General features: G+C 36.6%; 1 protein-coding gene across 1 annotated transcript; it reads right to left on the reverse strand.

Moving 5' to 3' along the window:
* Positions 1-868: 868 nt before the first annotated feature.
* LOC143282953 (uncharacterized) lies at positions 869-27,403 on the reverse strand. Its single transcript, XM_076588872.1, has 10 exons — positions 27,148-27,403; positions 22,679-22,819; positions 21,669-21,748; positions 21,158-21,308; positions 19,291-19,422; positions 18,397-18,470; positions 17,437-17,547; positions 16,307-16,416; positions 15,635-15,722; positions 869-14,086 (listed from the first exon to the last, which is right to left on the reverse strand). Exons 1-10 carry the CDS (start codon positions 27,336-27,338, stop codon positions 13,218-13,220), a joined length of 1,947 nt encoding a protein of 648 aa, XP_076444987.1. The 5' UTR covers positions 27,339-27,403; the 3' UTR covers positions 869-13,217.

Here is a 27,403-nt window from a genome sequence, read left to right on the forward strand (position 1 = left end):
CTGAATTTCTGAGCTATTTCAAAGCCCAAACCACAAGGAGTATAAACATTCTGTACATTTGGAACTTCAGCAATCAGACAGGAGACAGTTTTAACCTGATATCTTTTGTTTTTTCTTTTCAAAAGTTATGAATACTATATTTTTCCTGGGCTGTTCCAAAACATTATATGAAAATCATTAAGATTCAGAATCACCAGAATGCTCAAAATAACGTGTGACACGTGTAGCAGTTGGACGAAGAAAAATGGCTGTAACTTTTGAACCAACTGATGGACTTCAATGCACTTTGCATATTTGATAAAGTAAACGGTCTGCTACAAACTGAAAACGATAGGCAAAGGAAAACTGAAAATTCACTTATTCTGGGATGGTGAGGGGCTGGGGGGGGGGGGGGGGGCTTTATTCATAAGAAAGCGGCAAAATTTCAAACTTTTTGAGTTTCAGCAAATAATGTGGGTTTTTGGTGGGGTTTTTTAACAATGTGATAGTGCCCACTATTTGACCACAATATTTTAAAAGCAATTTCAAATCAGAGATGATTTTAAAGCAGATTAATCTGCTTTGGAAAAATCATGGACAAGAAGAAAGTGGAAAGGAAAGTGTTGTAAGCAGAGGACAGGAAAGTGGGGAAGACTACAGATACAGACACACACAAAAAAGAAAATAAAAAGAAAGAAAAAAAAGAAAAAAAGGAAGAAGAAGAAGGAAAAAAACCAACAAGAAGAAATAAACAATAAAACAAAAGAAAATGAAACAAGCAAGAAGCACATTTTTGTTGGTGCACAAAATGAACAAAATCTGCACATTTCCCAGATAGTATCTCTCTCTCTCTCTCATTCAACATCATCATCACCCAAAACAACCCACAAAGATGCAAGTGAGTGTATTAACAAAGCAGAGGTCCATCACTCAAAACATACTAATATTACTCTCCCGTGCGCCTACATGGCAGGCCAACAAGTTTAAATTAAGGACACGCATTCTCAAGAAAAATATACAACGCTACATAAAAAGTACTCAACATGTTCATGCACTGGAAATACATGGGTCAAGTCTTCTGTTTCAGGTACAGCAATGCATGGGGTTCTGCCCCAGTTTGCATATTGTCTCACAGTTGCATTTCTCACCGAGCACAAAGAAGCAAAAAGTATTATCACCGAGTGAGTGAGAGGAGCAAGATGAAGTACTTAATGATTGTACAAACCAATCACAGATAAATAATGCACTTTCCTCATCACAAACCACACAGAACTCCAAACTACACTCAAAACACTTCAACAAATGAATGCACAGATTCTGACAAAACTCACTAAACACTCCAACAAATCAAATGCACAGATCCTAACAAGAAAACTCACTAAACACACCAACAAATGAATGCACAGATCCTGACAAAACTCACTAAACACTCCAACAAATGAATGCACAGATCCTGACAAAACTCACTAAACACACCAACAAATGAATGCACAGATCCTGACAAAACTCACTAAACACTCCAACAAATGAATGCACAGATCCTGACAAAACTCACTAAACACACCAACAAATGAATGCACAGATCCTGACAAAACTCACTAAACACTCCAACAAATGAATGCACAGATCCTGACAAAACTCACTAAACACTCCAACAAATGAATGCACAGATCCTGACAAAACTCACTAAACACACCAACAAATGAATGCACAGATCCTGACAAAACTCACTAAACACTCCAACAAATCAAATGCACAGATCCTAACAAGAAAACTCACTAAACACACCAACAAATGAATGCACAGATCCTGACAAAACTCACTAAACACACCAACAAATGAATGCACAGATCCTGACAAAACTCACTAAACACACCAACAAATGAATGCACAGATCCTAACAAGAAAACTCACTAAACACACCAACAAATGAATGCACAGATCCTGACAAGAAAACTCACTAACTACCATTTCCAACAACACAGAACTCGTTCAAATACCCACATTTTCTTGTCAATCTAAAAATTAAAAAAAAATAAAAAAATATAAAAAAATATATATATATATATATGAAAAGACTAAACAGAGCACTACATAAACTGGACGTTTCCACACACAGTCTTGCGACATATCAAAATGATGAGGACAATATAAGATGTGATAGACAGTTCCGCTGATCAACAATCACACATTAAGGCGTCAGTAACTGAACTGGTTCCATATTTTATGGAATATTACATACATGATTATTATTGTTATTATTATTATTGCTTTATGCCCAGTCAACCAAACTGAGTTTCACTACTAGTCAAAATCAAGTCTGTATTTTATTTCCGAACACTGTCATTTATTTTATTTCTTCCAAAACTATACACTTCTATTGTATATGCAGACCACAACAACCAAGCACACTCACATGAAAAAAAAAATATGCACAGGTTTCTAAATAAATAAGAATAACAACTGGAACTCACTCCTACAGTTTTGGCAGCTTTTCTCAGCCTTCGGGAAAGAGCATGCTGAGAATGAAAACTGAAGGACTGCCCTACAGACCCCCTTGGCTACACCATTCAAGACTAAAAACACAGTCTTCAAATGAAAACACATGCACTATCTCATCTCTAACCACATAAATGTAGAAGATATGTCTTCTTACACCATACAAGATTTAAAATAATAAAAATTCATTTAAAAAAAAATAAAACTAAAGCAAATACACAGACACACACACGAAAAGAAAAGACACCACATACAATACTCCTCTGGTCAAACCACACACATATAAAATCAAGCTTTAAAATAAAATAAAATAAAATAAAATAAAAGGCACAATCATCTGAGGATTAAGAAAGAAATGGGGAGAAAGCCAGACTTGGAAAGCAAACTGAACAAAGACCAGGTTCAGACACATGGATTTTTCTTCAAATACATATGACAAGGCTGAAAGACAAAACATTTACGAAAGAATGATAATAATAATAATAATAATAATAATAATAATAATAAAGTAAAACAAAAGAACAAGTAGGAAAGACTGGTACAACATTTTGAAAAGGCTGGTACATCTTATGGATTTAAATCAGTGTAAAAATATACTTCAAAAGATATGTTTCTTTAGAAGATATTCTACTTGTCTTAGGCCCTGACTGTTATCTTCTACCTATCTATCTATCTCTCTGTGTGTGTGTGTGTGTGTGTGTGTGTGTGTGATACAACAAAACTTATATATCCAACTTCATTTTCATCTGCAGGTAAATCTGATCAACATTCACAGTCCGTACACAAGTGACATTCCCAGTCTATGCTATCTTACACATGTTTTAGTTTTTAACAAGCTTCACCTATTCTACAAATTACCCTCTTATATGATAAACTGAACACTGACAAATATCTACTTCATTACTGCATGTGTAATTTCTTTCATTTGTAGAATTAATGATGAGAAAAAAAAAAGTGATACACTATCAAATAATAAAACAAATGGCATAAAACACTACAAAAACTAAAAGTGGGCTAATGTTTTCCAAGGTTCCATTCTCTGGTCATCAAACCCGTTTCCATTTTCAAAATATACCCCTACAGTCTACCCACAAGTGCTGCTCAAATAAAATGACTGAAACTGTTTCAGATTTCATCATAACAGATCTAGAATTCATTCTCTGGATTTTTGATTGAAAACTCATTTCCATTTCAATGCTGGATGTTTGCTGATATAGAAAGCATTGGGTTATGCATTGCGACAGAAATGTGCAAGAATGTTATGAACCCAATGTCAATATTTCTGTGTTACTGTTCAAATACAGAGGTATGTTTTAGAAGAATATTGTAAACTTTCAAAATCTTTGTTAATGCTAAACTGATCAGCACAAGACAAATAGAAACACACACACACACACACACACACACACACACACAAACTGGAAAACAAATTCAGTAACATTCACTGAAGTCACTACATACTTTGAAGTACTAATATAGGTACTCCCTTTTATAAAATTCTTTTTTTAAAGATTCATGCGGATGGTAGCACTGATCAAACAGATGATATCATAATTTTTGAAAATACACTGCTTCATTTTGATTCACAGAAATATATTCATGACTAGCAAATGACAAGGTGAAAACATGGGGCTATGGCTCTGTACACTTTAGTCTTTTTTTCTTCTTCCTCTTCATTCTCTCTCTTTCATACATTTATTGTTTCTATACAATAAAAGAAAAGACTGCATGAAGAATTATCCATTCTAAAATGTTCATGTTTTCAGTCTCCTTCCATGTCCTCAACAACTGAAGAGGTACCATGAAACCTTTCTTCTTCTTCTTTGTTCATAGGCTGTGATTTCCACGTTCACTCACATACACAAGTGGGTTTTTTACCCCCACCATGTAGGCAGTCATATTCTGGTTTTGATGGGGTGCATGCCGGGTATGTTGTTGTTTCCATTACCCACTGACGCTGACATGGACTACAGGATCTTTAACGTGTGTATTTGATCTTCTGCAAGCATATACCCACAAACGGTGTTCAGGCACTAATAGGTCTGCACACCTATTGAACTGGGAGATTGGAAAAAATCTCTACCCTTTATCCACCAGGCGCTGCAACCAGGATTTGAACCCGAGACCCTTAGATTGAAAGTCCAATGCTTTAACCACTCAACTGTTGTGAACACAGAACTTAATAATAATAATAATAATAATGGATACTTATATAGCACACTATCCAGAAATCTGCTCTAGGTGCTTTACAAAAACGCTTTTGATAACATAAAACATTATATCTATGTTACATACACACACCAAAATGTGACCACACACACACACACACACACACGCACGCACGCACGCACGCACGCACGCACGCACGCACACACACACACACTGCATACATACATTTTAACATACATGTGTATCTAACAGCTACCCTAACACATACACACACATAGGCAGGCACATACTTACATAAACACACGCACACACAATACACATTCATATACATGCATGTAGTTGTGGGCATGCCACAACTGAACTTATTGCTGAGGGAAAAGGTGAGTTTTGAGACGAGATTTAAAAGATGCGAGGGAATCAGAATGACGGAGGTTATCAGGGAGCTTGTTCCACGTCTTTGGCAATTGAAAAGAAAACGATCTGTGTCCATAGGTCCATAGAACTTCTGTAAGGTGCTATGATGTTTGCTCATGTTCCATAATGTTATGCAAAAATATGCTCTGTGAAGCACTGGGCTCTATGATAAAAAATAAACCTCAATAATACCTTAGATCAACCAGGCACTATACCTCTACTAATGTACCATGATAGTAAATTTATCCTGTACAAAGCACTGTGCCCTTTGCAGACTGACAAAGTGGCACATATTCTCTATGAGACATATCCATGTTGATCTTTTCGTAAAACAACATTGGCAAATAAAAAAAGGAAAAAAAAACAACAACAAAAAACAGAAAAACAAGAACAAGAACAGGAACTTTTGCTGACACAAAGGCACACATCTTCAAGCCAATTCACAGACATGCCTTCCCCAGAACATGACTATCCTAACAATACTACACTCTCCAAAAATCCAAACTGAACCAAAATTATCATTAACACTATGTAACATTTTCTCGCAGTCATAGAATAGCATATAAAAAAAAAATCCAAACAAACAAATAAACAATAAAACTCCACTGATTTTGTCTTTGGTGCTGTTATGTACACATCCTCTTTGTCAGTGCTTTAAGTCTCTTTTCCGTAATTGTCTCACACACACATTCCATTTTGTCACCATGTTGGTTTGCCATTTCATTTCTCAGCCTTTCTAAATTTCCAGTTTCAACAGAATTCTGGCATATGTGTGTCTAAGCAGCCACTGCAATCATTGGAAGAAATCAACAATGCACAATTTTATTTTTTCCAGAATGACTAAGTATTTTCCACATTTTCAATACGCAGTAACATTTTTGTTGGTTTTCTGGAACAAATATGGTCAAATGGGAGTGGCAGGCATGTCTGAATGCTGCTTTGATCTCTGCATCATCCTAAACACAGGTAAATCAAAGATACTGTGGAAAAAAAGACTGTTTTTTCAGAAAATCAGGGCTTGTTCCTATTGTGCTTTGATTTACCTAAGCATGACCCAATGGGAGGCGTTCAGCAGATTTGCTTTGAAGCTAATTATCCCTGAAGCAGTGAAAGTTGCTTAGCTTGTCTGGTGTCTAATATTTCAACTTTTTGCCTTGTTCACAACTGGATTCTTTCTTATTTTCTATATTTTCTTCATAAGTAGGATGATGGTGTATTATTCTTTTACAAGCAAAATTTATTGCAAATATAAATCCTTCCTGAAGAGATATGATGAAAAAAATATTTCATAAAGCCAATGTTCCTCTATGAGGCAATGTGCTTTTTTTTGGCAGATGCACTGTGATCATCTTGCTGACAAAGGTGACTTTTTCATGAGGCATCATACTACTGTCGTTCAAGCCATCGCCCCACTCCCTTCCTGAAGGTGTTTTTTTCCTGGTGTTTACACACATTTCAACTTTTAACCTGAACCTTTTTAACACATGTATATACCATACAAAGAAAGGGCATCATATGCCATAACTGGGGATTAAAACTCATCCAATCCACTGTGTTGTGGTAATATACATCATTTCTAAGCACTTTTTAAAGCAGCTTGTATCAAAATATCTTTATTTCTATTTGTTATCATCTTACTAAAACTATTCATCCTCCATCCACAACAAAACTTAGTAAAAATTAATTCCTACAATTTTATTGTTATTTCTCATTTCATGATGATCTACTTGATTATGTGGCTCTGATGCAATAATTAAAAAATTATAAAAAAAATTATAAAAATTATCATTGAAACAACAGTCAAACAACACAAGACAATTCCTTACACATGTTCATCAAATAATCCCCCCAAAAATCTTTGGGAGAAACAACAACAAAAAACACACTATCTAACATCAATTCTGTTCAACACAGGAAAATTAAATATGAAACAAAAACAAGCCAATAATAACCAAACAAGAACAACAACACAGTATCTACCACAAATTCCATCATACTTCCTGAACAACTTTGACTTTTTTGATTTATAAATCAGACATATTACAGCATTATGAAGATATTTGAATGAAACAAATTCAGTTTTGAATATATCAGTAAACAACAGGCAATTTCACTATTCAAGCATAAAAAAAAAAAAACTAGAATGGTCAAGAAACATCAATATTGAAAAAGAAAACCAACATCGCATAGCAATAAACACAAAACAACAAGAATAAATAAATAAACAAACAAACGCTTTAACACAAATTTTTTTTTTTTTTAAATTACAAAGAAGGAAGTTCCAAAAAATTTCAAGAATGCATTACAACTGAAAAACAACATCCATGTTCAGATCAGCTCATAATACACAAAACAAAAGCTAGTCAGACCTCTCCTGGGCTGGATTGTACAAGCATTCAGTGGACCCAGAACAATTCTTACTGCTAAAGATAGCGTATGCTAAGATCATTTATGCAACCTGACCCTGATACTAACACATAAAAAAAAAAAACACACAGAAAATTTTTTTACAATTATCAAGATAGAATACTATGAAAAAATCATCTCTGTATTCCTCAACATCAACCACCCTCTACCAATCTGCTAAACAATCAACCAGTCAAGAGGCTAGCTGACAAAAATACTTTAAAAAAAAGAAGAAGTATTTTCTTTGTTGTGTCAGACATACAATAGAAAGCTAAGAACACAAGGGACTTTATGACTATCTATATCATTTTAGTTTTGATCTCAGTTCACCTACTGAATACCTGTATTCTGATGTAGAATACAATTAAACCTTTCAGTATCTGTATCACATGACTTTAAAACACACTTTACTTTTTATCTACCTGCATCAAATGCTAGACAGACGCTATTTACTGTTGAAGTACTTCAAAAAGTACACAACAAACATGTTCAGCACAAACATTAATAATTGAGGGAAACAACTCAAACCTGTACGGCACAAATGAGAGAAATCAAGGAAGGTCTCTATTCCACTGTACACATTCATGAACAATGGCAAGAAGGCCACTAAAGACAAGAAAGGATGGGGGTGGACAAGGTATTAATCAAGCTAATGAAACTTCTCTTTATATTTTACTGGGGTGGAGGTGGCGGAGGGGAGGAGTGGCGACTGCCTACAAGAAAGAATGAGGGTATCAAGGGGGGCTGACATGGTACTAGTAGAGTTTACAAAACTTCCATTCATTCTTGCTCTTCATTTTTGATTTAACTGGGGAGAATATATCTGTCTTTTCCTTTTTTTTTTTTTTTTTTTTTGCTTCTTCTTTTCTTTTTTTCTTTCTGTACAAGCTTTCATACAGGGAATTATGTCTATGGGCAAGACATGCATTTCGGATCAAGACATGTAGGTGCTGCTCTGTTAGTGATGGGTTTTCTCATCATCATTGCCTGTAACCACTTCCAGGTACAGGCCACTGACAACAATCTGCCAGTCATGTATCTTTGGTCATCTTCTCCAGCTGTCCCCAGGTATATCCCATTTACCTGGCATCAGCCACAAGGTCACAGAACCACATGTTCTGGGGCTGGCCTCGTACCCCCTTGCCTTCAGGGTTTACTTTGAGGGCTCCGCCTTGTAAGCACGGGGTCACAGCTTTCACCATGTATCATGCATCTTCTTGGGGGCAATCCTTCCTCTTTCAGGGATGAAGTCTCTTTGAACTGTTACTGGCTTTTGTAGCATGGGATGTTTTCTGAGGTGGGGGAGCTGGCCCCACACCCAACCCTCCTCCTTTCTCATCCGGGCTTGGGACCGGCAATGGCAGAGTTGTGCAAAACAAGGCAAAGGACTTTTTATATTTTCTTTTTTAAATCAGACCTTGTCTATTCGCTTGCTGAAAACATTTTTTTTCAAACTGTTCTGTACACAGTACATACAGAGCTTCAAGCACGTAAGCGCTAAAACCAAACCCAGCAATCCCAGGAGAAGGGTCTGAAAAGTACTGGAGATTATGCAAGGAAAACCAGCACTAAACAAACAAGTAAGATCCTGTAATGAACCCAATACCTGTAGACCAACACTTACCACATGCCTCAAGATACAAATCTTGTTTCTGGATGTAAGCAGCTACATCTTCAGACATATGAGGAAAATTGCTTGAGCGAACTGAAAGCTTGCACTAAAAATGAAGAAACAAAGTATCAAGATTTATGAACATTAATTTTTCATTATTGATGGATGAAAAAATCAGGAAAACAGCCCTCATGTTTCAATTTCTTTGTTTTAATTATCCTTTCATTATTCATGAAGCTAAGATAATCTGTGCAGTGTCGATTTTGAATTCAAAACATTTCTATGTTTCTGTTCTACAAGTGTTTGCTTTTTTTTTTTCTTTTGCTTTTTTAACACACAAAACACTTCAATATAGCACAGGAACTGAGCAACTTAATTTTCTGGTGAATGCACACTGTGTGCTTATGCTTGTAAACTTCCAACACAATATCACTAAAATACTTCATCTGTAGAGCTGAGGCACTCGAGGATAATCTATTGCTCACAATCATAAACTTACAGCCATTCGTTTCTTGGTAATGCGCTACATATACATACCAATTACCAGCAAAGCCAGCTCACTGTATCAGCAAAAGCCACACAGCAAAAAACCATGTCCAATAAACCTGAATATATAATACACTGCTTTTACAAAACAACACACTGCGCAAAAATGAACACAGACAAATATACGTTTTCGCCTGACAAAATGAAGACATCTGAAAATAGATTGCCTTCTAAACGGAATGCTTAATATTCTGGGTTTGTTTCAATTTTACAAAATACTATTGAAAAAAAATCTTTCTTTAAAAAAAAAAAATCATATGTGTGTAAAATCTATAAAAGCTGATAGTATTCCAGTTGGAAATAAATATTTCATATTTCATTCATATGTTTCATTTGATTAATGTAATATTTCTGAGTAGTACTGCCATAGGTCAGCTGTAAATTAGGAGATAAATCCCCAGAGTATTGGAAAAAGTACATGACATAGATATTAGATATTTGCCCACACATGTACTGTGTGGCTGTCATTGAATCATCAAGCATGCAACAAAGACACTTCATAATGGTGCATAGATTGATACGCAACACATTCAAAGTTTGTTTGTTTTATAAATTGTTAAACAGCAGAGAAAGGTACAGAAGAATGACATAAGTGGTAAGAAACAAGAATATAAAAAAACAAGAACAGGATGGAGTACGGCAGAAGGTGGAACAACAATGCCACTGACGTCACTCACACAAAAAACCTGAAGGAGAAGAAAAACGAAGGAAACAAACAAAAAACGAATACATCCATATTTTAACGTGAATGCTCAAAATTTCAAGATGAAAGGCAAGATCTGAGCCATAAATATATGTGACAAGAAAGACCTTTATCAACATTCTGAAAAAGGCACACACCCACAAGCTTATGAAGGCGGCTTTCAAAATGGATTCATCGAACCTTGTCTTCATCCAGCAGGAGCAGTGACCTTAGTTGTGAGGACTGCTGGTAAGCCAGTGACCTTTCTGTTTCCATTGTCTCAATGCTAGGTGTTTGTTTTATGACAAAATGATTTCATATCATCTGTCAAAGCCAAAGTCATAAAATCTATTAAAAAAAAAAATTTTAATTTAATTTTAAATTGTGAGTTGTGAATGTTAGTTTTTGCATATCTTTCCTTCACTATTTGCTTTTATCGTCTTTCCAAAAAGATATATTCCGATTTTTTTTAAACAAAAAACAAAACACATGAACAAAAACAAAAAATATATACAATGCAATAAATCATCTAAAAAATTAAGATAATCCATTTGATTCTGAGGCTGTCATGTAAGTTTCAGTTAACACCAAATCAAATCATGTTGCTCATATCTCAGTCAACAGCAAGCACTAATTTCAACCAGTTCACGGGCAGAAACCTGTCAATTAACCAAACCAAACAAAACCAGAGAAACCAAACAATTAAATCTTTGATGAAAATTACAACAATAAATAGACAAAGTAAAAAATCAAGTCTGTATCAGTGTATGTCGTGTAAGTTTCAGCAACCAACCAAAGAAGTGTTTTTTTTAAACTTTAAACTACGATCATCAATTTGATTGGCTACTTTGTAAGTTTCAGTTAGGCTACATGTAACACTTTCTTCCTAAACCGCTGGAATTATTACACTCAAACGTGTCTTGATGTTTTTTGTCGGTACCCTTCAAAATTGCTCTTGGGTTGTTCAAGCACAAACTGGCTGGTCATGCTAAACATCAGAGGCTTGACACAGTGTGTTTTATCTTATCTATCGTTAAGATTTCAACCAACATGTTGCTGACTGTGCATGCATCATCAATAGCTTTTTTTTTTTTTTTTTTTTTTTTTTTTTTTGAAACATGTAAAATCCAACAGCTTTCATTTTCAGATATCTTGAGGCCACACTCCAGGAGCTTTGGAGTTCAGCAGCAGCAGGCTTTGACACATATGTGGACTATTTTGCTGGCCCTGGAAACAACTGCTTGCATAGTCCTGCTACAAAATGTCCAAACGTCCAGCAGAAAGAATATGCCACTGGTCAAGCAGATGTGTGGATGCCTAATAAAATGGCTCAGCATTTATGAAAAGTCCATGGAGGACAGACCATAAGACAGGACAAAACAGAGCAAAAAAGGTCCATAAAAGCAAAAATGTTTGCTACTGCTGCTTGATTTTCTTTCTTTCGTCAAGGTTAGTGTCATTCTTATTTCAAACATGTTGATCATTTTTCTCATTCATCATGAATCAAAACTTTCCAGTCATCATGTATTCAGTCTACTTACTTTGAAACTGACTTCTAGACCAGCCACCATGGCAAAGTGGTCAGTGTCACAGACTGACAGCTGGGAGGATGCAGGTAATTCCCTGTGGAGATGGGGTTTTTTTTTTCAGTCTGCGACCAGCTCCTACCCTGAGTTGAGTGTACTATGGACTTAAATTGCAAAGACTGGGACCACACAGCTGAGTATCATCCACTTAAACTATGCATCTTTGGTGTGTTGCTCTGACCAACACTGCAAGTGTCTGTATCTCTTGGGCCTGGTTGAAGCCTAGGTATGATTACGACAGGAGGTGTAGAGCACAGCCTTATCACGAAGGCCCAAAACTAAATGGACCTCAATAGAAGCATCACCATCATCATCATTGTCATCCTCCTCCACCTTCATCAGCAATATAAAAAAGTCTCAATTATGTGGCCTTTCATTCCTTGCTCTCAGGACCTCAGTTTTGATACCCCTCCACTTGCATGCTTGGGTTGAGTCCAATCAAGGTCTTTGGTGTCAGCAGATTATTGGGGGACTTAATAGGTGCTGTCCCAAGTATGTTAAATCAAAACAGGCACTACTGAACACCACCGAAGTGACTCAACAGCACTGCAGGGTCTCCTGTGGTATGTGGCCTCCTGGCGAACTAATATCAATGGTTCCCTGTAGACTGCCAATGCTGGGACTGCAACAGACGAACCCATGTGTGGCCATGTATGGGGAATTGGAATTAGCAGTGAGGGAGTAATGCCACGGAAAAAGTGCAGATCATGGGGTAGTAAAAAAAAAGAAAAAAGATTTCTTTAAATAAGCTAAGTGCATCATCCTTCAAAAGAAATGCCTCTTAATTTTTATGCAGCAAAACAAACAGTACACAAGGATCTATTCTGGTAAGTTCACCCACCTCTGTTCCAGGTTTGGTTGTTTAAAATAAATAAATCTTTTAACCAAAAGCTTAGTTTGGCATTCAGCTGTGCATGAAATACTGCATAATCATTTTAAGAAGTAGTAGCGATGTATTACAATTACACAGGGAGGACAAAAGAGTTGAGTTCCTAAGATTTCAACTACCTTCAATAACATTGTGGAGGGAAAGGTACAGAACACCTATGACGAAAACACATCTGTCTGGGCCTTAATGGGATTCATGTTTATAACAAAAATACAGATTAGGATGTTACAACGAACAGGTAGCTGCAATCATACAGAGTTCATACCAATATATACATATGTGCATTGTTTATACTGTTACACTGTACGGTAGCCTGAGAAACCAATTCCTTTGCAGATTAAAAAACAAACAAACAAAACGAGACAGTCATGAAGATGGGTGGATAACAAGAGAAGTTGCTTGCAACAAACAACCCCGAGGGATGTTCCTCCCTTTCTACTGGGACACCTGCACCTGAGGCAGCAGCTGCTGAGAGGAGGAATTGGACGACAGAGTGGGGTTGGTCTTCAGAGGCACCAGCTCAATGACAGGACCTCTGTCTGTGTTGCTGTACACAGGGACAAACACCTGGTTGATCGCCACTGGGCCATTCAAAAGAGAAGGGGTGAAATTGACAGGGATCCCACTCTGAATGGCTGCTGTCAGCGAACCGTCGTTGGGCACCTGCGTCGTGACCATAGGCTCCAGAGAGGTTAGCGGGGTCATGGGAACGTCGGTAGCTGAGGTGGAGGCAGTGGCGGCAGTGTCTGGGGCAGGTGGAGGAGCAGGGGGAGTGACCTGCAAGGTGGAGTTGACGGCAGTGGGTGGGACCTGCTGCAGGGTGATGTGGGTGGCGGCTGGATCCCCTGTCATGGCCGGCGCCCCCCCCTCGCCTCCCGGAGACAGCACCAGCGACTGCATCAGCTCCGGGTTCATGCTCAGCAGGCCCCCACCAGGAACCACCGTCACCACTTCCCCCCCACCCCCCACCACCTCCCCCTCCTGCTTCACCTGGGGCTGGAGTAGCACAGAGGGCGGGGTTGCCGCTGCGATGGGCAGCTGTCCGTCCAAGGACACGGACGGCACTGACATTGTGCCCAGAGGTCCGGCGTCCTGCTGAAGACTGGGGCTGGGCACTAACTGAGGGGGGGTGGGCTGGGGAAGACCGGCACTAGCGATGGGGTCGGCAGCAGCTGTGGTCATGGTGGCCTGCTGCACAGCGTCATCTATCATGTTGCACGTGATGCACGGGCCAGTGACCGTGGAGTCCCCGGAGATGATGGTGATGATGGGACAGATGTTGTCTTGAACCCCTGCACTAGTCACTGTCACAGAATAGAATAGAATAGAAATTATCTTCATTACCAAGGGTCACAAGGAAGGATAGTACTTGAAAGGTACAAACATGCATCAGACGTCATATACAAGTTCAACTTTAATTCCCACAACAGAGAAACTAAAAACAACAACAATAATAATATTAATAATCATCATAGTAGTAATTACAAATATATATATATATAGTAATAATAATAATGATTACACATGTGCAGAAAACAAGATCCACAAATACTATGATGATGATGACATACAGAAATCTGTATAGGGGAGAGGGAATAGTTGACTGCATGCTCTAACCACTGGAGAACTAAATATTCTTATTGGTAAATGTGCACTACGATTGTGCAGTGCATGAAAAATGTCACCAAAAATATTTTTAGGCATCATAATCTGATACTGAACAGTGCATAATGATTCCTGTTAAAATGAATTAAAAACTGAATGATCTATTCATATTCTTTTTGTTTTCTGGAAGATTATTTCAGAGAAAATGCAAACAAAATTACTTTCTGCAACGACAGATGAAAAAACGTATCAGGACATATCAAACAGTGTGTGTGTGTGTGTGTTTGTGTCTGTGTGAATGGGTGTGCACACTCTTATATATACAAGCTTGCTTGAAAGCACAGGTGTACGTGCATCTGTCAACTATTTATCATTAACAATTACTTCTTTTTATTTTATTTTCATTTTTTGACGAGTGGTGGTGGTGGGGGCGAGATATTTCATTTTCTAATTTTGAATATCATCCTTCACTGCCAGTTGTGGGATGTCTCTGATTGGGATTGATCTCCTGCAGATTGGCAAAACACCTAATTTGTTAGTTTGCCTCATGATCATGAACCATGGGAGGTCTGTTCACTGCCATTGCCATCCACAAGGAATCAAACTGCAGCCGTATCAGGCACAGCAAACGGTGCAAGAGCTTTTATTTATTCAGCTGTACAAACCTGGAATTCACTGCCCAACATCCCCTTTCATGCAGTCTTCGCATGCATAATAAACTATGGCAATCCCTTCAATAAGCTGTATTCCCAACATATCTTCCATACTTGCGTGTAGACATGCATATGTGCATGTGTGCGCGCTATGATTTGTGTCTGACTGATGTATCAATTTTAAGCACTTTGAGATGTTTTGAAAGTGCTACATAAATGTACTATTATTATCCTTTTCATTTCCCCATTAGCAAGAATCCAAATGGCCACCAGTTGCTGTCTTAGAAAGGTTTACATGACTTTACCTTTTTCTTCTTTTTTTTTCTAATGAAAGCAAAGCATCTTTGTAAATTAATTTTGTGACAGAAGAGTTGTAGTTGTAGGCATGCACTTGTTTTCCTCCACTATCATATTGATCTTTGTGATTTTAGACTGGCTTATGCCTCTGCTTTTTACCTACTCACTTTCAAGTGCAAGAATCAGGCGGTTCCTAATCTTTCCCACAAACTCTACAGTTCTTGGGGTGATTACTGAATCAGCCACACACATACCTGTACCTAGTCAAGCAAAGTCCCTCAACAGATGAATACATACCTGATGTCTGTGTCTGTTCCTGATTAGGGTTGTACATAGAGTTCAGCAGCTCTTCAGCAGTCACCGTGTGCCCTGTTTCCTGTGACATCTGCATCAACCCATTAAAGGCTTAGGTGAGTTTTATTCTTCTTTTCCAGTTGTAGGTTGCAGGTCCAAAATGATGATATGGTGCTGAGACCATACATATTGAGAACAAAACATGATTCAACATCAGAAGAATGCAACTGAATATGAAATCCCTGTCAGTCTCAGGAAATGTTCATCAGTCCAGGAGCAACACATAACCAACAATACATACTAAAAACAAGTACAGCAAATTTTGCCTCTAAGAACAGACAAAAGGCACACAACGTCAAGCCACTGCTGCTTAACAAAACCCATCAGCCCACAAACAGGCGAATACACATCAATAAGTAAACCTTAGTTTTTTTTATCCTGAACAATCCACACCCCCTCACTCACTGCGCCAAAAGAGCCAGAAATAAAAGGAGAATTGCAGGAAAGAAAATAAAATCCAGTAAAAGATTTCTTAAAGCTGAGGATGCAATTTATAAATGGAAATAAATATAGACTGTCCGGCAACCAAACAACAAACACATACAGATTATAAAAAGAGAAAAACTTCCTATGCATTGAGTCAATTCATCTCTTATAAAGTATGCTAGTACTCACTGTTGCAGTTGCTTGTGGTTCGCTGATGTCAGACACAGTAAACATCATATCTGAGGGACCACATTGAGACACTTGAGTATGGGGGTGTGATGACTCTGTACACGTTTCCTCTGCAATGCAACCACTGGTCACTGTCATTCAATACTTGGCATCCCTTAAGATTTACATTTAAAAACACCACCAATAATAACCACACCACAATGAACAACAACAACAACAACAACAATTTCAATGCAGTTTAACATACAACATGTACTTCTTTTTTCAGAAACCATGGAAAGCAGGGTCTCTTGCAGCTTAGCAACTTATCAAGTTTTCCTCTGATTTCAAGCAAAGCTTAAAATAGGTTGAAGAAGACTTGAATTACTTATGTGAACACAACAGGGCCCAGACAACAGCTTAATGGAATTTTTTTCATTTTTTTTAATTCTTATAAAGCCCCAGACAGTAAAGTTCACAGAATCTTTCAAAAGACATACGATATCCACTTTCAGATGGAAAACTTGCAACTGATGACAGTCATTTGGATGGAAAACTAGCAATTGAGGACATTCATGTTGTCTGTTGAGTGCAAATCTCAACCTTCTCACTCTTCAGCCAAGTGTGCAGGTTATTGTACATGTGCATGCGTACGTGCATGTGTGTGTGTCTTAGGGAAAAATACGTTCAGTAGGATGCATTGTCTGGGGTGGGGGTGGAGATGGAGCAGGTGTAAAATGGGGGAGAGGTGAGGAGGGGGACAGGGTGAATACTGTCTGTCTGCATTTGCGCGCACGTGCGCGCGCGCACGTGTGTGTGTGTGCATGTGTTTGTGTGTGTGTGTGTGTGTGCGTGCGCACATATATGTGTGTGTGAGTGTGTGTGTGTGTGTATGTGTGTGAGTGTGATTGTGTGTGTGTGTGTGTGTGTGTGTGTGTGTGTGTGTCTGTGTGTGTGAATGCTGTGTATATGCATGTCTGCTCTGCTGTCTGTTAAACATGCATTTCATTTTCTTTTCTGAGTTCCCCTGTCTTATCATTTTTCTTGAATGATATCTTCACTGTTAATGTATGGCAAACTGGCGTAATGAATCATGAATCAGAGTGGAATGTTTGCAGCAAAGAAAAGGACATGAAAAGCCCAATGGTTACCTGACTTTTTGGCTTGATCTCGTTCGTGTCGATTCATGTGGGACTTTAAACTGTACACAGTGGTAAAGGCTTTGTTACAGCCATCTTGCTGACAAGAAAATGGTTTGTAACCTGAAATGACAAACCACCCTTTCAGAGTGATGCCCTTTTGATGACATTTTCTCCAAGACATGCCTGCAACTGCATGCATATAAATTTTCTTACCATATCACTGATGAATAAATTTCATATCCAGTCTGGATAAAGAACGTGAACAACACACACAGACAACAGACACACACTTTAAACACAGCAATGAAAGTATTTCTGTCAAAGTGAGAAAGAAAACAAAGAAACAACAACTGATCATTAAACTCAGTGCGCTGTTTATTTCCAAGACATGGCACACTACATTTTTTTTTGTTTTTTTTTTTATCAGAGTTCATTTTCAACTAACACTAAAACATCAGATGCTGGTGTTCAAACACCATGATGATTTAGTAACATTTTCAATGCCAAACAGAAGAAAGAACAAACTTGTTTCACTCAAGAGCCGCTCTTTTTTTCTTTTGCTTTAGGCTTTACTGTTATTGGGGAGAACACAGCTGTATCGCCATCTCTAAAAATTGCCCCTCATTCAAAAACGTACAACTCTTTTCAAAAGATAAATGTGGAATAATCTGTAATGATGATGCCTATTAACATGTAGATACAGAGAAAGAATGAATCCTCCCTTGATCACTGTAATCTGGAAACATTAGTACTTGTTTTGTTTAGAGACTGCAATATTTGATGAGTGTGAAAGTTACTGGCAATGGTCATTGTGAAAAATCCTGCACTGAGAGAATAGTACTTTCACGGCAAAGAAGAAAAATCAGTGACTCTGAAGGAGAAAGGGTGAAGGATATGAGGTACATGAGACCACTGGATAAGAAAGAGAAATAGCATGACAGATTTTGAAACTTTATGTACACTACAAACCTGAGTGACTGCGGGTGTGTGTCTTCAGGTGATGGCTGGCCACGAAAGCTTTCCCACACCCATCTTTCTGACATCTGAAAGCAGACCAACATACAGAGGTCATTAAAGGTGGACGCTATAGGGACTCTCCAATTCATGTTAATTGCCACTTATCCTTTTATGGGGATGGGGGGTATGGAGGACGTTCAGAACTGCAGCTGTCCTCGTTTTCTTTTCTGTGTGACCAATGGTTCTACTGTCTGACAACTTAAGATAAATTTCAAGAAGGAACAGGAGAGGTGCACTCAAATCTAATCGTAAGTGACCTGTTTTCTCTTTCTTTACAGTTGCTTATGTCACAATATCTACATACTAAGTCACTGTTGCTTCACCAAAGTTTTAACTTGCAAGGATTAACACCCAATGAACTTTATATCTAAATGAATGAATCTGATCAATAGGACCCAATCTCAAATGGATCATTATATAAGAAATGATCAGTTCACATATGTTTAACCAGTGTTGAAAGCAATAGGCATAATCTATAACTGGTTCTGAGATAATAGTAATTATCAATAAACTAATTACTGAAACTTTTATTGAGATTTATCAATTTTTGTCCAGGCACAGCATTTTCATAATGGTGATGGGTAGATCACTCAGATGGGTTTTACCAATACAGTACTATCATACTGCAAGATTTAATTTCTCTTCCACTTGTGGTTACAGAGAAAATGTTAATTCTAAATTTCACAATTAACTCACACATACACACACACACTTCTCTCTCTCTCTCACACACACACACACACAACACACACTCACTCGCTCACTCACACACAATCAAAACAGGGTCATTACAATTTTCATAGACCCACTTTGTGTGCACATGCAAGTCAATAAAAAGGACTTTACATGTACGGCCTTTCTCCAGTATGTGTGCGGAGATGCTTGCGGAGATCACTCAGAGTGGTAAAGAACTTGGTGCAGCCAGTTTCATCACAGTTGAAAGTCTCGCCAGTGTGCAGCCTTTCATGGGCTTTCAACCTACACAGAGGAAGTTGACTGAGAGGTAAAGTTAAACAAAACATTCAATCTATGATGTTCAGATGAAGGTGCAGAAACAATAGTTATGTCATAAATCAAATGTGAGAGTATGTGGCATTTACATTTTTATGAATACTCATGTCCACTGATGCTAAGTAGAAATATTCACTGAAATATAGTTCAGGAACTGTGTTTCAAAACAGTGATAAAGTGCCTGAATAGTTGATAACAAAGCAATATCAATTACCACTACAAATTCTTATTTGATATGTGAGACTGACAAACCAAGCTGAATACATACAAAGGCAAAGGAACAGATACTAATTAACATACTTTCTCTCCATCACCCATTTCCCCAGTCTTTGCGGATGACAAAAGCAAAACACATCGTCAACAAATCTTTAACTTCAGCTATCACACATACACAAAAAACAGTTTTCTAAAGTTGGCACTTGAAAGATGATACTCAAAAAACAAGAGAGGCAAGGCCTTCAAGACTCACTTGTGATAAATTAAGTCCCCTAGCATTAATTACAGAGTAATTTCCCTTTTTTACTATCTGCACCAAAACGTTTGCAAAATAAATAAAAATTTCATGCTTAGCAAAAGAAGTTCCTGTTTGAACAAAAAATGATAATAATAACTCCTCTTGTTGTTGTGTCAGAATATCAGATCAAAGTGCCAAGTTTAGAGAATACAAAAAATATAAATATAACAGTAAATGCAGTTTGCATATAATTAGGCTTCTTTTTTATTTTTTATGCCCATCCCAGAGGTGCAATATTGTTTTAAACAAGATGACTGGAAAGAACTGAATTTTTCCTATTTTCATGCCAAATTTGGTGTCAACTGACAAAGTATTTGCAGAGAAAATGTCAATGTTAAAGTTTACCACGGACACACAGACACACGGACACACACACACACAGACAGACAACCGAACACCGGGTTAAAACATAGACTCACTTTGTTTACACAAGTGAGTCAATGATACAAATGGTGTCTGCACTGTTTTCAACAACAAACTGATTAAACTGTTTTAAACAGAGAGAGAGCGGGGGGAAGGGAGGAAGGGAGAGGGAGAGAGAGAGAGAGAAAGAGATGGAGAGAGAGAGAGGGAGAGTGAGGAACAAAAACAAAAACAACAACAACAAAACAAACAAAATCACAAGAAACCATGGTGCCGAAATTGGCACTTGAAGCAGAAAATTCAGCTTGTTCCTTAAAATAATTAATAACCGATGGTTCTGGTAGTTAATGAAGTGGGAAAGGAACATTTGGAAAGAAGAAACATTATTTTCTATTCTCTGTATACAATCCAGAGAGGTAGAAATTAAAGGCTGGGAAAGAGAAGGACCAGGAATGTCTTTCAATAGAGATAACCATGTAAGATGACATCATTATTAATATTATTATTCTTTTTTTAATCTGAAGTCTGCTCTCTCACCTGTACAAGTTAATATCAGCTCTGTCAGACTACAATTTTACATCACAGCTAATGTTCAGTCCACAACTCTACAAACAAGGCTGACAGAGTGTACCACCAATGAAATGTAGCACACAACTAAAGGCACTATCTAAAGTTCTACACATCCTTTTCTTGTTGTTTCATATTAATACTAGAAGAAACCATTTTGTGTGACATATTTCAAACTCCCTTCTTCCTAATTTTTCAAAATGATGCAGGGTGGTTACAAAACATAAGTACAGACAAATGAAATACACTCTTACTTACCTGTAAAGGGTGTTGAAGGATTTCTCACAACCAACAGCATTACATTCATAGGGCTTTTCATTTGTGTGTACACGAACATGGATTTTCAGACTGTAGGATGTTAAAAAAGCCTTCCCACATCCCGCTTGATCACACACAAATGTATAGTCTCCTGCAAAAAAAAATGTTAGTCACTCGTCCAACTCCACCAAACTAGTAAAAAATGAAAAACAACAAAGCCTATACTATAGTTAAAAAGTATTCTACTGTATGTAATATCGAAATCAACTGTTTATTATTTTTCTCTTAAAAACAACTTTTCCATCTTTGAAACTCCCCTCTCTCAAGTAAATGAAAAATGGCAGACACAGTACAAATACATACAAATCTATCACAAAGATTTTTTTCCCTGAAACTTACTTAAAAGGTGACTGATGGGAAAAAAGTCTCTGGAGACAAAAAAGTGTCATCATTCTTCACCACATTTTTATCTTTAGGCTTTGTCATGTGTTACCAAAACATAATCACTCACCTTTGTGTGTCTTCTCATGAGTTTTGAGGTTTCCAGGTGTACTGTACGACCGTGGACAGCCAGAAAAGGTACACTTAAATCTAAAAGAAAAGAAAATTTAAAGATTTCCTGTAAGTGATACAACATTTAGGAGATAAATTATTGCATACATTTCTATCAGTTCATCCTTTCACTCAAACATACAACACTGATAAAAAAAAAATTAAAAAGAAGAAAAAAAAGAAGAAGAAGAAAAAAAAAAATATATATATATATATAAACAGCAATTAACTGCATAAATTATCATTATTTTATTCTGACTCAAGAAAACATTAAAGTACATGAAGATGACAGAAACATTATATAAAATGAAAAGTGGCCCTATGGTTTCTTCTTTTCTAAAATAATAATACTTAAATTAATTTAATGTTTTTGAGATCACTACAGCAGCATACAAGAATGAATATCTGATGATTGGTGTGTATGCATGCATGAGGATGCTTGCAAGTGTTTTGTGTGTATTCCTGTTAAATGCCTTTGAGATCACTACAGCTGCATACGAAGTTAAAAAATGAATATTTGTTGACATGTGTGTATGAATGAGGGCGCTTGCAAGTGTTTTGTGAGTGTTCTTGTTTCAGTTATGTTGCTCAGGCCCACACCTACATCTATGCTGAGAACAGCAGCACTGGCAGTCTTCCTAAAGGAAAAAAGTTAGTTTAATACTTTCTTTTCATCTAACCCCCCTCCCCACCCCCCACCCCCCCAAAAAAAAAGAGAGAGAGAGAAAAAAACAAAACAAAAAAAAACACGACACTGCCTCTTTGCCTTTTAAAGTTATATTTGATTCATTACATAACATTAACTTAATTAGAAAATGAAAACAGAATTGTCAATGCTAACGTTAAGATAAGGTGATACTGTATTTTTTTTTTTTTTTTTAATGTCATCAAACAGATCAAATCAAACCATCAAAATTTCTTAAAGGTTTCACTTATAGCTTCTCAGCAGACCTGCAGCAAAAAACTCACCTTTTGACTTCTTTGGTCTTGGTCTTGGGATTGTGACTTTCTATGGTCAGCGTGGCATGTGATGGATTTGAAGGCATCTCATGGCGACCTGGCATAATATGCATCAGGATCTGGTCTTCTGATATTGTGTGCTGAATCATCCTGTAAAGGCAAACGATTTGTGTTTTAAAATCATCAATGTATTATTTCAATGAATCCTAAGAAACACCTCTGGATGAGTTAAGACTGGTTGTTTCCAAATGTTAGGAAACATTTTATTTGACAAATATCCTGAACTTTTCAAAACAATTTCTTGTCTGCTTCAGTCTTTTATAACAAATAATGGCCACAAGCAAAATGAAATTCCTTTCAAGTCACAAAGAACAAGGAATAAACCAAACAATTCTTTAGAATACCTATATATATATTCATTATGTTATACATAAAAAAAGGAATGTGTCTGAGTGTCTGTCTGAGTCTGTCACTCTGTGTCTGTGTGCATTATGTGTGAACGCAAATTGTGTAAAAGCAACTCAGAACCAATTCTTGTGTTTGGAACTTGATGCAAAAGTATTTATACGTTCAAGCTCTACCTCTAATTAAGCGACATTTTTTACAATATAATCAAAAAAATGTTGATAACAAACAGGAGAGCTACAGACAAGGCTATTATAATATTAGTCATAATGATTCTGATGACTCACTGAAACTGAAGGTGAATCAGAGGACTGTAAACAAAATTTTCATCAACTGTGGTTATTAAAAATGTTAGTCCAGGATTGAAATTAAATTCGCAGATATAGATATGCCAAGATGGGGTTTATGGAAAAAAAATTTGCTCATTATATCATTATACAAACTAAAACAAACAACTGGAAATGTTTAAAAACTGAAAGATCCAAGCAATGACAAGGGTCCAGAGATCTTTTCCATACAAAGCTACTACATGTAGAAAATAAGTACTGACCCTATGGTGGTCATGACACCCTTGCTCCTTCAGATTCAGATTCATTGATAACATATGAATCATAAGCAAATCTTTTTGTGCTGGTTTTGCATCTCATCAACACAAGATGGACAAGCACAAGAAGAATGAACTAGGCTCATTACGACAATACAATATAAAAGAATTACTGGCAATATTGATTTGTGAACATGATGAAGTATGAGAATTTTAAAAACCATGAACAGACATTATCTCAGATGTTGTTACACTTACAGCCTAAAATCTGATATGAAATCATTACATGTTAGGGGAACGAGGATAGAGAAAGAGTGAGCGAAAGGGGTTGGGGGTGGTCATTGACGTGGGTAGACACAGCCAGAGAACAGCTCTAAAAATTAACCATGATGATGATCACCTTACAGTTACAGCACTTGATCAAACACACTCTCTCTCTCTCTTGTCTCTGTGCTGCCTGTTCATGGTGCACTATTCACAGCATATGTGTCTCTCTCTGTCAACTTAAACACCTTGAGACCTTGCTTGTGTTTGAAATTTAAATTTTCCTTTATTCTAGAATTACTTGAGATACTCAGTTTGCAGAAGCACAGAGGTCTGTGTGCAAAATCTGAGTTTGACTGACTCACTGAGTAAGAAATATGGGTCTGCAGTTCAGTCAATGACAAAGCAAATCCTGTGTCATCTATCTGTCCCTACAGACTTATTTTATATATATATATATATATATATATATATAAGTTTTTAAAGATATCTGGCAATGGCAGTGGCACACTCTTTTTTTCATTCATATAATACTTAAAATCAAAGCAGAGTATGACAATTGTAAAATCTGAATGAGTACTGTAGGTCAAAAGATAACATATAAAAAAATCGACCATTTCTTTCTTCTTCTTTTTTTTTTATTAGCTGTTTCCTTTGTTTCTGTTTCTGTTTATTTTGTTTTGCTTTTTTTTTCTTTTTTTTTTTTCTTTTTCTTTTTTTTTGTTAGTTATAACTTGAAAACTGATTTCAGACTAAGTCCTGATATTGAATAACTCCTGCAATCTTACCCATGCTACTTAGTTAAAATAATATATGTTACGTTTTCACACTATCTCAGTATCTGAATCAGAAAGTTTGGATCACTGACAGTGACACTTTACAACCTCACAATCACGTCACATGGTAACAACAGCTTTTAGGTACCCAGTAGTTGGATCAGTTTTAAAATAGTCTTCTGTGTTCTACCTTCAGGCTTCAGAGAGTATTTTTGATGTGTACATGATCAGAAGGCTTGTTCTCTGCTAAGTGTATGTTTGGGTGATCTCAAATCTTCACAGCTGAAGAATGCAAACTAGAGAAGATATTCAATAAAAAAAAAAAATCCCAGTCCATCAAAACATCTCAACTCAATTTTGTTACACCAATCTCAGAAGTAAACAACAAATTTTATCACCATGCTCAGAATTACAACAGATTATGCCACCATACACAAAACATCAAATTCTAGATTTGGAAATCAAACAAATAGCTTATTTAATTCAGTTTGGAACACATGTCCATCAGCCTTGTCACAATCACAGAGAAACTGTGGCATTAAGTAGCCTTTTCACAACCACAGAGAAACTGTGACATTAAAATATTTAAATGACCACATTAAATAACCAATCTATAAAGATTCAACCTACATCATATGAATAGAATCAGCCTGTTCACACAGATCTTTCACAAGTTTCAATGCTTTGTGATGCAAAGTGTGTGTGTGTGTGTGTGTGTGTGTGTGTGTGTGTGTGTGTGTGTGTGTGTGTGTGTGTTTCTAATTCAATCCAACACATCTTCACTTTATGTAATATTAGTGTGTGTGTGTGTGTGTGTGTGTGTGTGTGTGTGTGTGTGTGTGTGTGTGTGTGTGTGTGTGTAAAATGGAGAACATACAAAGGACTAATTACAACAGTGCAACCAACAGTGATTAAAATTAATATTACATCATTTAACTAAAAAAAACAACAACATGCAATGATATAAGGTCACATCACAGAAACACTCAACCAGACATGTAACTGAAATTCATCAATTTATATTCAAAAAAAATTTTTTTAAGTCACTGGTTCCACAATGTTTCTTTTGATTTGTTCTTCTTTTTTTTTTCTTTTTCTTTTTTTTAATTTGTTGGGTTTTTTTTTAATTTTTATCATTCCTGTCCTATGACAATGAAATAGAATATGGATTTTCTAAATAAAAAAGAAAGAAAGAAAGAAAGAATATGGATTTCTGTATCTGTTTAAAACAGATACAATAAGTGAATAAACAATTTTACAGTTTTGAAAGCATTCAGTCTTAAAGTAAACTGGATCTAAGAGACAATGACATAATCAGTCTATAACACTTAAAAGTGCCTTGGAAAATCTACCTTTTTTTTTTTTTTTTTTTAAACTGTTATTTTCTATTGGTAGAGGGAATCAATCAAATTCATCAAACAGGACAGTGACACGTGAAATAATATAATGTATTATAGTAAGAAAATGATCCTGGTGTAACATTTCATAAACTATAATCATTTCATCCACATATAACATGACAGAAAACTCATGTATATATATATGTATGTATGTATCTATGGATGGATGGATGATTGTATTGTACGTACAAGTTTGTATGTGCATATATATATATATATATATATATATATATATATATATATATATATATATATATATATATTATATGTGTGTGTTTATTGTGCATGATTGTGAGCTGAGGACTGAGTGTGTTTTGCATGCATGTGTGTGTGGATTGTAAAGCACTTTGTGCAATGAGGAAAGTGCTGATAAATGTCCTGTTGTTATTATTATCATTATCATTATATCATGTCAAAAAGTGATTACTGGGACTAACTGAGAATTTAAGACCCAGACAAAGAAACATTTAATATTTATGCTTATTATGAATTATATATTAGGTTATAAAATCAACTGACCGAATGGTTCAATCTCTCTATCATTGTACTGGATCCATTCCAGTGATTCCTAAAACGACATCATTGTACTGAATTCATTCCAGTGATTCCTAAAACGACAATCTGTGAAGTATGACTATCAAAGTGTAAAAAATAGAGCAGCAGACTAAGTTCCAGTTTCAGGAAGGTGTCAGACTGTGTAAACTTATCTTTATAAACTACATCATCTGTAAAGAAAATATGTAATTTAACAATAATGACAATAATAATAGGCGACTGAGTGAGGAGAAATGAGCTTCCAAGAAGGGTACTGCTACAAGAACAACAAGCTGGTTTGAAACCGAAACTAATTTGGCACAAAGTTACAGAGACTCAACAGAATGCCGGTTCCATGTACGACGGATTCTCAGCAGATTGCCAGTTCCTTGTATCACATTGGATGGATTTCTCAATCCCAAACTGCCCAACTCTAAGTCTATAAATAGCCATGTCCTACATACAAAGTTCCACCGACCTGATCGCTTGACACAAATGAATGATGGATTCATGGATATTCAAAAATAAGAATGATTAGTAATTCTTTTATTTTACCCGGTGTCGTCGACATTGTGATTATCTTCGGTTGTCGGACGATCTGGACGATTCGGGTCGTCGCCCTCCTCCCTTTCCATGCACACTTGAGTGATTGAACTGGAATCTTCAATTTGTTCATCTTCATCAAGATCCAGATAGTCGACGAGACTGACCTCTGGTTTTTCGTTTTCAAAACTGTAGTACTCCATTATCCAAAAACACTTGAGCAAAAAGGTCTGAACAAAACTGGTCTCAAGAACCACTGGATTCCGTC

The sequence above is a fragment of the Babylonia areolata genome, chromosome 6, assembly GCF_041734735.1.
Source record: "Babylonia areolata isolate BAREFJ2019XMU chromosome 6, ASM4173473v1, whole genome shotgun sequence".
NCBI lineage: Eukaryota > Metazoa > Mollusca > Gastropoda > Neogastropoda > Buccinidae > Babylonia > Babylonia areolata.

Bases quoted from the DNA above. Each gene is read 5' to 3' on its own strand.
- LOC143282953 (XM_076588872.1), bottom strand. From the start codon at position 27,338: ATGGAGTACTACAGTTTTGAAAACGAAAAACCAGAGGTCAGTCTCGTC. The intron at 17,548-18,396 runs GTTTGTAGTGTA...TTGTCATTTCAG, and splicing joins ACACACCCGCAGTCACTCAG to GTTACAAACCATTTTCTTGT. The intron at 16,417-17,436 runs GTAACCATTGGG...GTTGCATTGCAG, and splicing joins AGATCAAGCCAAAAAGTCAG to AGGAAACGTGTACAGAGTCA.